The following is a 10,842-nucleotide window of genomic DNA, read 5'->3' as shown; positions in this document are numbered from 1 at the left end:
GTCCGCCAGCTCACGTGACCCGCCGTCTCCTCTCACGTGACATCTCTCCCGGAGGAGGGGGCCCTCAGCCAAGATGGCGGCCTACCTGCAGTGGCGGCGTTTCGTATTCTTCGACAAGGAGCTGGTGAAAGAGCCGCTGGGGAATGATGGAGCCGCCCCTGGGGCCGCGCCTGCCTCGGGACCCGCTGCTTCCAAGTTGCTTTGCCTCCCTCCTGGCATCACTGTCTGCGATTCAGGCCGAGGGAGCCTGGTCTTTGGAGATATCCTTCTTCTGGAGCTGTCTCTTCCCTCTCCAGATCCTTGAAGGGATCCGACTGGGATGGAGTCTGTCGGTCAGAGGGTTCCTATTACATGCCACTTTCCTTTAGCTAGGCGCCCAGTGCTCCTTCTGTAATTTCAGGGGAGAAGGAAGGAAGTCCATCCTCTAACTTGCTGCCAACTAAGCAATCCTGGGCAAGTCATTTGCCCTCTGCTTCAGTTTCCTTGGAGCCCTGGTGGCGCAGTGATTAAGAGCTCGGCTGCTAACCAAAAGGTCGGCAGTTCGAATCCAGCAGCCTCTTCTTGGAAGTCCTGTGGGGCGGTTGTACTCCGTCCTAATAGATCGCTACGAGTCGGAATCGACTCTATGGCAAAGCGTTTTGGTCAGTTTCCATATCTGTAAAACGGCTGTAAAATGCCGTTTTGATAAGATTATTTTAAAGATAAGCCAAAAAAATGGATGCAAGTTGGTTTTGAAAGATGTAACGTGTCACTATTTCCCCTCCCAATATTGTGGGCAAGAAAGTGAGAGGAATTTACTGCTTTGTTCTTCAAATTGCTGCGTCTTAACTCAGGCCTTCTTTCTCATTTTTTTTTGAGATGGGGAGGCCCACGTTATGATATGTGGAAAAATTCCTGAAAAATTCGAAGAGCTTTGTAAATGTTAGCTGTTATCTGGGTTCTAATCTAAATATCTCTCCTTGGGAAGGAGATTCCTTGACTACCCTGCACATATGGAAGGCCAGATCTGGTTCCTGCCCCGCTCGCTACAGCTTACAGGCTTCCAGGCCTATAAGCTACGGGTGACACATCTGTACCAGCTGAAGCAGCACAATATTCTAGCATCTGTTGGTGAGGATGAAGAGGGCATCAACCCCCTGGTGAGTCTAAGAAAGAAAATGGGAAAGACCTGGCAGCCTGGGCATGGTTGGTTGTCGGAGAATGACTAGCATTTACACTCCTGAGCTGGGTCCACAGGTAAAAATCTGGAACCTGGAGAAGAGGGATGGTGGCAATCCTCTCTGCACTCGAATCTTCCCTGCCATCCCAGGAACAGAGCCAACTGTCGTGTCTTGTTTGACTGTTCATGAAAATCTCAACTTTATGGCCATCGGTAAGCAGAAAGAAGGCAAAATAACACTCCTAAATTCTTTATAGATTTTCTTCAGGGTAGCTTCTGTGCCACCTCTTTATTGTTTGTATGAAACCATTAGTACTGATCTAAGGCCTTGAGGTTTTAAAGTTTGGAATGAGAAGGCACTTAATTTTGTTCTTTGAAAATGGGTGAAAAATGAGGAACAGTCTTCATGTACCTCAGTTGTATCTTCATCGGAGAAGTTTGGTATGAGGAGAAAGCTTGTCACTTCTAATGGGTGCCTCACTTGGTCTTTTTTGTGCTTCCTGGTCTTTTTGGCCTTGCTGAAGTGCTTTTTCCTGCTCTCATACAGGTTTCACAGATGGCAGTGTTACGTTGAACAAGGGAGACATCACCCGGGACCGGCATAGCAAGAGCCAGATTTTGCACAAGGGCAACTATCCTGTCACTGGACTGGCCTTCCGCCAAGCGGGAAAGACCACTCACTTGTTTGTTGTGACAACAGAGAACGTTCAGGTATGACCAGGGCCTCCCCTGTTAGGAGCAGGCCAGAAAGGCTTCTCCCATTGCTCAGGGGCCTCATGTAAGGAACTGACAGGAGAGGTAGGATTCTTAAGTTTTCGTCAGCTAGCCTTGAGCCATTTTCCCTGCTCAGTATCTTTATTTCTTCATTTTGGAGACTGGGAAGAGTTAGAGCTGGGAGAGGAACTCTATGGCTATGAAAGAAAGACCTGAATTTTTTTTTAACCTAACTTGTTAAGCAATGTTGAAGAAGTTGATTTACATCTCCAGTTCTTGGTGTTCCTAATTTATAACAGAGCCCTAATGGTGCAGTGGTAAAGAGTTCGGCTATTAGCCAAAAGGTTGGCAGTTCAAATCCACCAGCCACTCCTTGGAAACTCTATGGGGCAGTCCTACTCTGTCCTATAGGGTCACTGTGCTAACAGCTTATAACATATTGCATTGGGCACATCTGCTGCAAAAGACCTCTTTAAACTGTTAAAAAGCAAAGATGTCATTTTGAGGACCAAGGTGTGCCTGACCTAAGCCATGGTATTTTCAGTCAACTTATATGTAAGCGAAAGATGGACGGTGAATAAGGAACACCGAAGAAGAATTGATGCATTTGAATTATGGTGTTGGAAAAGAATGTTAATATACCATAGACTGCCTGAAGGATGAACAAATCCATCTTGGAGGAAGTGCAGCAGCAATGCTCCTTAGAAGGGAGGATGGTGAGATTTCATCTTATATACTTTGGACATGTTACCAAGAGGGACCAGTCCCTGGAGAAGGACATCGTGCTTGGTAAAGCAGAGGGTCAGTGCAAAAGAGGAAGACCCTCAACAAGATGGATTGACACAGTGGCTGCCACAATGGGCTCAAGCATAGCAACGATTGTAAAGATGGCACAGGACCGGGCAGCGTTTTTTTCTGTTGTACATAAGGTCGTCATGAGTCCCCACCGACTTCATAGCACGGAACACAGGCACACACAGCACTTTCTCAGGGATAGTCTTTGGAGAAAGCAGTAAAAGATTAGTGCATTCTCTTACGTGCAGGATTCCTGTACTAGGTAGTGATAGTATATACAGAGGATGAGAATGTGGTCCCTGCTTATATTTAATCCCAAACCCGTTGGTGTCGAGTTGATTCTGACGCATGGGGACCCCATCTGTGTCAGAGTAAAAACGTGCTCCATAGGATTTTTCGAAATTAGATCACCAGGCCTTTCTTCTGAGGCACCTCTGGGTGGACTCGAACCTCCAACCTTTTGGTTAGCAGCTAAGCAGATTAATTATTTGCACCACCCAGGGACTCCTGTATATAATGGGTAGGAATGGGTAATGGAGAAGGCAAGCGGCCAGGGAAGTCTTAGAGTGCTAAGAGGAAAGGAGAGGGAGCCAGTATGGATGTGAGATTCCCTTTGTGTTAAGATGCTTCCTCCTGAAAAGAAGCCTATTAAGCCGTTTCTCATTTTTTCCAGTCTTACACAGTTTCTGGAAAGGATTACCCTCGCATGGAGTTGGACATCCATGGCTGTGGCCTGCGCTGCTCGGCCCTAAGTGACCCTTCTCAGGACCTGCAGTTCATTGTGGCCGGGGATGAGTGTGTCTACTTGTACCAGCCTGATGAACGTGGGCCCTGCTTCGCCTTTGAGGGCCATAAGCTTATTGCTCACTGGTTTAGAGGCTACCTTGTCATTGTCTCCCGTGACCGGAAGGTTTCTCCCAAGTAAGGACACCAGAGTGAAGGAAAAGGGAGGGGGCTGGATTTGTTCCCCAGAATTCACTGGATTTTAAAACCCTAATGCCTGGATCCTGCCAACTTTCTACTTTGATTTTATGTGGATTTCCCTACAATTGGACTGAGTTTTTACTGAAAAATGTGTGTTTTTGCAGCAGATATTTGCTGAGCAGCCCTGGTGCACTGGGAGACTTCAGGGAATTTTATTTATTTATTTATTTTTAACTTTTTAGTCAAAATTGGGCAGAGGAACAAGGTGTTGAGTAGTAGAGAAATTGAGAAGTGCTGGAAAGTGTGGGAGAGAGTACTTTTTTCCAGAGCAACCTGAAAGGGGAATGGGGTGTACGTGCTCCTTGATGGACACCCTCCCTGTCAGATGTTGACTTGTTTTCATTCAGTAGCAGGCACAGTGTCTCACGCGTACCAGGCGCTGGATGATGACTTGTTAAGTGAGTGGTTATCTGAATGTACTTAATGTTTTAATTTACTGTCTGCGTTAGTAATAGAATGCTAACGGGTAAGGTCAGGTCTGTGTGTTCTCGTCTTACAACTTCCAGCACAGTGCTTCATATTATGGATGAACCGCTGGAGGGACCAATGAGGTGATTTGTTCTGGATAGGATGGGCAGCACCAGAGTTAGCACGGGGAAGGCAGTAAAGGGAGCTGAGACATAGATGGTACAGATGTCTGGTGCTTTTTCTTTCCCTCACAGGTCAGAGTTTACCAGCAGGGACTCCCAGAGCTCCGACAAGCAGCTTCTCAACATCTATGACCTGTGTAACAAGTTCATAGCCTATAGCACCGTCTTTGAGGACGTAGTGGATGTGCTTGCTGAGTGGGGCTCCCTGTACGTGCTGACGCGGGATGGGCGGCTTCACGCACTGCAGGAGAAGGACACACAGACCAAACTGGAGGCAAGGCCACCAGGTTCCCAGAGCTGACCACAGACACCCGGAAGAAGCTGCAGGAACGGGCTCCCCAAGTCACCTTGGCTGGGGTGTTTCCTCTCCTTTGGGTCACAGCGTTACTCAGCCTCTTAGGGTAGGATGACAAGGTAAAAGGCCTGGGATGAGGCCTAGAAGGAAGTAATGACTGGCAACCAGAGCACACTATTGGGGTCCTCTTTGTGTGCAGAGAACCTTGTAAGGTGAGGTGATACGTCTGAGGGGAACCTAGGAGCTTTTGATCTGTTGGAGGATCTAGCTAGATTGGAACTCAAGGGCTGTCTGGCTTGCGTGTTGTGGGCACATTCTGGGAAGTGTCTTCTCAGGACCGCATCTACCAATTTTCTAATCTCTCTCCCCTTCCAGATGCTGTTTAAGAAGAACCTATTTGAGATGGCAATTAACCTGGCCAAGAGCCAGCACCTGGACAGTGACGGGCTGGCCCAGATCTTCATGCAGTATGGGGACCATCTCTACAGCAAGGGCAACCACGATGGGGCTGTCCAGCAGTATATCCGGTCAGTCTGGAGGTGCTTTGGGATAGTGCTCTGAATGCAGGGAAAGGTAGACAGGCTAAAGCCTGTGCTTGGCGCAGGGGGGCTGTTTTTTTCCTGCAGAAACTTTGATTCTTCAGAATGAGAGGATAAACATACCTTATTGGGAAAAGAATGTTTACATAACCAGAATGCAAATGAGCTGATGAGTACCTCTTATTTTAAACTTTAGCTTGGCCTTTGTTGATATTCATTATGACTTAGATGTTTAAAGAGAAAAGGATATTCACATTTTGGAATTTTCTGCTGTGGTAAGGGTTTTTGGAACTCTAACCTCTTTCCCAGGCTATGTAGAGTTCCACTTTTCAGCCAAGCTTAAGAACCAGTGCTCTGGAGCCTCCTCGCTCAGTGTGGTCCACAGTCTCGTAGCATCGCCATCACCTGGGAGTTTGTTAGAAATGCATTACCTAACAGAAACAGAATTTGTATTTTAACAAGACAGGCAGGTGATTCCTGCGCCCATTAAAGTTGGAGCAGTACACTGATCCCGATGACATTTGACGCACATGTCTCCCTAGAACCATTGGGAAGTTGGAGCCGTCCTACGTGATCCGCAAGTTTCTGGATGCGCAGCGCATCCACAACCTGACCGCCTACCTGCAGACCCTGCACCGGCAATCCCTGGCCAATGCCGACCACACCACCCTGCTGCTCAACTGCTATACCAAGCTCAAGGACAGCTCAAAGCTGGAGGAGTTCATCAAGGTGCGGGGTGGGCTGGGCTGAGAGGGGATTCCTGGAGCGCCCACTGAGCAGGAGATGGCTCCACCAGGGCCTGCCCATCTTCAGCAGGATGCGGGGAGAAGAAAGAGCTGACCTTATTCAGGGACCAGGACCCACTACTCTATAAATTGGGGAGCAGAATAGCTGTCACTGTTAGTTGTCCTCCAACTCCCCTCTTGTTTTATGGTACCAGCCTTCCCATGATAGCCAGTCCCAGGGAGGTGGCATTGGGAAAGCTCTGTGTTTCCACAGGAATCCCTGTAAAGGGAGAGGCAGAAGACTATTTCTGGCCTTTAGTCAGAAACGTTCAGCGAGGCAGGATAACGATGTTTTAAAAGCAGGTACTCTGGAGCCAGACTCCTTGGGTTTGAATCTGGGCTCAGCCATTTACTGTCTTATGATCTTGGTCAGGTCACTTTGTGTTTTTCAGCCTCGGTTTCTTCATCTGTAAAATGAGCAAAATAATAGCCCCTACTTGTAATAGTTGTTTTGAAATTTAAGTAAGTATATGAAACACCAGGTCCACAGGAAGTGCTACATAAGTGTTTGATGTTGTTATTCTTACTAATACAATCTTTAAGGATCTAGTATTTTAGGCTCAGACGCACATTTCTTCTCCCTTCCCCAGCCACAACCTCTGTGCAAATGACGTTGTCTTATGTGTCTCTGGCAGACGAAGAGTGAGAGTGAAGTGCACTTTGATGTGGAGACAGCCATCAAGGTCCTCCGGCAGGCCGGCTACTACTCCCATGCCCTCTATTTGGCTGAGAACCACGCGCATCACGAGTGGTACCTGAAGATCCAGCTGGAAGACATTAAGGTAGGTGGGAGTCTTGATGTGGGCAGAGCCCAGTTCTTTTTCTAGGCTCTCTCTGAGATGAGGAAAGTGCTGCCTGGTGGGCGAACTAGGAGTGTGAGCTTACTGCACTCTTTACCTCTCCACAGAATTACCAGGAAGCCCTTCGGTACATCGGCAAGCTGCCTTTTGAGCAGGCAGAGAGCAACATGAAGCGCTATGGCAAGACCCTCATGCACCACATACCAGAGCAGACCACCCAGTTGCTGAAGGGGCTCTGTACTGATTATTGCCCCAGCGTTGAAGGCCGAGGCGAGAGGGAGGCTCTGGGCTGCAGGGTGAGGCCTGTGGGAGAACATCTCTTGGACAGCAAGGATCACTGTAGGGGCCCCGTGGGTTCAGAGCTCACACGCTCGGTCTCCTTTCTCCTCCCTTGCCATCCTAGGCCAACTCAGAGGAGTTCATCCCCATCTTTGCCAACAACCCGCGAGAGCTGAAAGCCTTCCTGGAGCACATGAGTGAAGTGCAGCCTGACTCGCCCCAGGGCATCTATGACACACTCCTTGAGCTAAGGCTACAAAACTGGGCCCATGAGGAGGATCCACAGGTGAGGCCTGGCAAAAGCCCACAGGAAGCACTGGAGGAAAGACAGCTCTTACTTATGGCTGCCTTCTGGTGCATTCCTTAGGAAAGACCAGTAACACCTCACCCTTGGGGGCTAAATGATCCTCAGTGAAGAAGAAATTGGACTGAGGGGAAGAGATAGCTGACTCGTGGTTTCTCCCTATGCCCAGCAGCTCTTCCCTCCTCCTTCCCTAGGTCAAAGAGAAGCTTCACGCGGAGGCCATCTCCCTGCTGCGGAGTGGGCGCTTCTCCAATGTCTTCGACAAGGCCCTAGTCCTCTGCCAGATGCATGACTTCCAGGATGGGGTCCTTTACCTCTATGAGCAGGGGAAACTGTAAGGGTTTGGGGACTTTCCGGGGAAGGGGAACAGATCCAAGTAACTTCACAGGGACAGCCACCGAGGTGTGTCCTTGTTCCGGCCCCAGGTTTCAGCAGATTATGCACTACCACATGCAGCACGAGCAGTACCGGCAGGTGATCGCCGTGTGCGAGCGTCACGGGGAGCAGGAGCCCTCCCTGTGGGAACAGGCGCTCAGCTACTTTGCCCGCAAAGAGGAGGACTGCAAGGAGTATGTGGCAGCTGTGCTAAAGCATATCGAGAACAAGAACCTCATGCCACCCCTTCTAGGTACTTGGGAGGACAAGATGGGTGGGTGGCAGGTGGCTAGCCTTCAGGGGCTCTGGGGGCAGGGGCCCTTAGCTCTGTCCAGAGGGTGATGTTGACTCATCGTGCCATTTCCTCCTGGACCCTAATTTCAGTGGTGCAGACCCTGGCCCACAACTCCACAGCCACCCTGTCCGTCATCAGGGACTATCTGGTCCAGAAACTGCAGAAACAGAGCCAGCAGATTGCACAGGACGAGCTGCGCGTGCGGCGGTACCGAGAGGAGACCACCCGCATCCGTCAGGAGATCCAGGAGCTCAAGGCCAGGTAGTTGGTGTCTGGATCTGTGGAGGGGCCCCTCAGATAACGTCATTCTTCACAAGGTGTTATTACATCCCTTCCACAGACGGTATTATTGAGGCGTGTTTGAGCATTTCCATTCTTGAAGATCTCTTCTAATGGAGGAATTCCAAGTAGTTGTTTATTATGTAGATTGTTATTTATTGGGCTTTGGGGGGTGGCATGTTGCAGGTGCTTTTCTTTATTTATATGCCTTTCTCTTAATCTTTTTTAAGCAAACACCTAAGTTGTGGTTGGAAACCATTCTGAAGTAGAAACTTGGCTTTAGAAAATGCAGAAGATGGATAATTTAGACGTATTTATAGTAGATATTGGGAATCTCAGTAGTGTAAATGGTTCAGCGCTTGACTGCTAGCTGAAAGGTTGGCGGTCTGAACCCACCTGGAGGCACCTTGGAAGACTGGCCTGGCGATCTGCCTCCAAAAGGTCACAGCCTCAAAAACCCTGTGGAGCTGTCCTACTCAGCACACATGGGGTCGCCAGGAGTTGGAATCGACTTGATGGCAACTAACAACAATAGATTGTTAATCCCTGCTCTTAAGTCTTATGTGCCCTTAATATTGTACAATGTTTATTAGAGAGGAACAATTTCTTCATTCTACAAATATTTATTGAGTCTTTCTTGGGCCCCGCACACTATTCTGAATGTACAGACAAAAAGCCCTGCTTTCGTGGAGCTTACATTGATTACAGGGGGGGAAGACAGACAGTAAACACATCAAATAAATAAAATACATAGTATGTTTGGTGGTGATCAGTTTTAAGGAGAGAATTAACTGGGGAAGGGGAATGGGATGAGAAGTGTATGTATGTATTAAAAAAAAATTTTACCAAAAAAGCCCAGGAAAGGCCTCATTGAAAGGATCAAATCTGAGTAAAGACCTGAAAGACAAATTAATGGCAATTGAGAGAATTGAAAGAGAAACAGAAATATCCCCCTGGGCTACTTGGGCTTGCTGTGAGCAGACTGAGACTCACTGTAGGTCCAGGGCTGACCCCATTTGGGTGGTAGTAAGATGGACAGAGCCTATGGTTCCTTAACAGGGACCTCTTCTTGGCAACTTCAGCTGCCCTCTCTCCACTTGGCTCTTAGCCCTGCCCTCACTGTTGGCCACGCATTGCCTGTCTCCCCTGCCTGTAGTCCGAAGATTTTCCAGAAGACCAAGTGCAGCATCTGTAACAGTGCTTTGGAGTTGCCCTCAGTCCACTTCCTGTGTGGCCACTCCTTCCACCAGCACTGCTTCGAGAGTTACTCGGAAAGTGATGCCGACTGCCCTACCTGCCTCCCTGAAAACCGGAAGGTCATGGACATGATCCGGGCCCAGGAACAGAAACGTGATCTCCATGACCAGTTCCAGCACCAGGTGGGGATGAGTGGGGCAGAGGACTCCCACCAGGGTCCCAGAAATCCTGGTGGGAGCACCTGAGGGCGTGGCCCCTTTTCTCCTCTCAGGTTTGCGGGCTGGGCGGTTTAGGAAATGAACACTTCAGTTCTTCTTGATTTTTTCTTCTTCCTGCCTCTTCCCCTACAGCTCAAGTGCTCCAATGACAGCTTCTCTGTGATTGCTGACTACTTTGGCCGAGGCGTTTTCAATAAATTGACTCTGCTGACAGACCCTCCTACAGCCAGACTGCCCCCAAGCCTGGAGGCCGGGCTGCAGCGGGACCTGCTCATGCACTCCAGGAGGGGCACTTAAGCAGCTCATGGGCAGGGATACGATAGTGGAGGTACAGCAGTGTGGACACAGGGACGGAGGCTCAGCTGTTGCCCAGGAGGCAGATGTGCCAGGACATCACTCTGATCTGATGCCGTAGCCTCAGGACTAACGGGGACTTCCTTTTCCCGACTCCATCCTGTGGCAGCCCACTGTTGCTCCTCTTGACTGTTCTCGGCTGTGTAGGTCATTCCAGACCAGCGGGGGAGGGCATCTCAGCACCCTCTGAATATGGACAGTAGCACCTTTATTCTCCGTCCTAGAGTATCCGCTGTGCTTGGGTCCTTGCTCCCACAGTATATAAATAAAAGAATATAATGATTTGGGGGTTAAAGGATTTATTCTGTGGACTTCATGGTGATTCTTAACCGTACATGATGTGCTTCCTTACCCCTGTCCTCCTGGAGTTCCACTTCCCTTCCCACAGAGGTGGGAGTAAGTCCCACTTCCCTTCTTTGAAGATCATGTGGACGCAGCCTCTTTCCTATAAATGGGTATCGGCTGCGGCATCCAAGAACAGCTCAATTTACCAAAGAACCTTCGCGAAAGATTTGATGATTGAGCTCCAGAAGTAGCCTGAAAGAAGGCATCCCAAATAGCTCTTCCTCTTTAGGTTTGCTGTCTCCATGGCTCTTGCTTGGGCAAAGTATCCAAGCTGCAGGCAGATTCTGGTAGGGAGCCTTGGGCTTAAGCCTGCTTTCTTATTGGGTAAGTTGGTGTCTTAGCAGGATAAAATGTCCTTTTTTGAAACACGTTTCCCTCTTTGAAGTTGTCAGCTGAAGTTTGTGTTGCTGTGCTTCTGTGTGTGATTTGGGCTAGACTGCCTGTCAGAAAATTTCTCCTATGGGCTTGATTTAATTGAAGGAAGTAACTTGGACATTGTGGTTTTAGTCATATTTAGAAGAGGCAGTTTATAGTG

General features: G+C 48.9%; 1 protein-coding gene across 2 annotated transcripts; it reads left to right on the top strand.

Moving 5' to 3' along the window:
* Window positions 1-30: 30 nt before the first annotated feature.
* Window positions 31-10,028, top strand: VPS11 (VPS11 core subunit of CORVET and HOPS complexes). Of its 2 annotated transcripts, none has more exons than XM_064268964.1 (16): window positions 31-264; window positions 995-1,139; window positions 1,237-1,372; window positions 1,707-1,870; window positions 3,342-3,589; window positions 4,315-4,516; window positions 4,913-5,064; window positions 5,619-5,805; window positions 6,497-6,643; window positions 6,769-6,957; window positions 7,065-7,226; window positions 7,439-7,578; window positions 7,670-7,872; window positions 8,004-8,175; window positions 9,302-9,572; window positions 9,741-10,028. In XM_064268964.1, exons 1-16 carry the CDS (start codon window positions 74-76, stop codon window positions 9,903-9,905), a joined length of 2,874 nt encoding a protein of 957 aa, XP_064125034.1. In that variant the 5' UTR covers window positions 31-73; the 3' UTR covers window positions 9,906-10,028. The 2 variants fall into 2 exon arrangements, with proteins under 2 accessions (XP_064125034.1, XP_064125035.1); XM_064268965.1 differs by having other exon boundaries at window positions 32-264; window positions 9,350-9,572.
* Window positions 10,029-10,842: the final 814 nt, after the last annotated feature.

Source organism: Loxodonta africana, chromosome 15 (assembly GCF_030014295.1).
Source record: "Loxodonta africana isolate mLoxAfr1 chromosome 15, mLoxAfr1.hap2, whole genome shotgun sequence".
In the NCBI taxonomy this organism is placed as follows: domain Eukaryota; kingdom Metazoa; phylum Chordata; class Mammalia; order Proboscidea; family Elephantidae; genus Loxodonta; species Loxodonta africana.
This window is presented reverse-complemented; position numbering and strand designations above follow the sequence as displayed.

Coding starts and splice junctions, on each gene's coding strand:
- VPS11 (XM_064268964.1), top strand. CDS start 74: ATGGCGGCCTACCTGCAGTGGCGGCGTTTCGTATTCTTCGACAAGGAG. Junction 5,806..6,496: donor AGCTGGAGGAGTTCATCAAG/GTGCGGGGTGGG, acceptor TGTCTCTGGCAG/ACGAAGAGTGAGAGTGAAGT. Junction 9,573..9,740: donor ATGACCAGTTCCAGCACCAG/GTGGGGATGAGT, acceptor CTTCCCCTACAG/CTCAAGTGCTCCAATGACAG.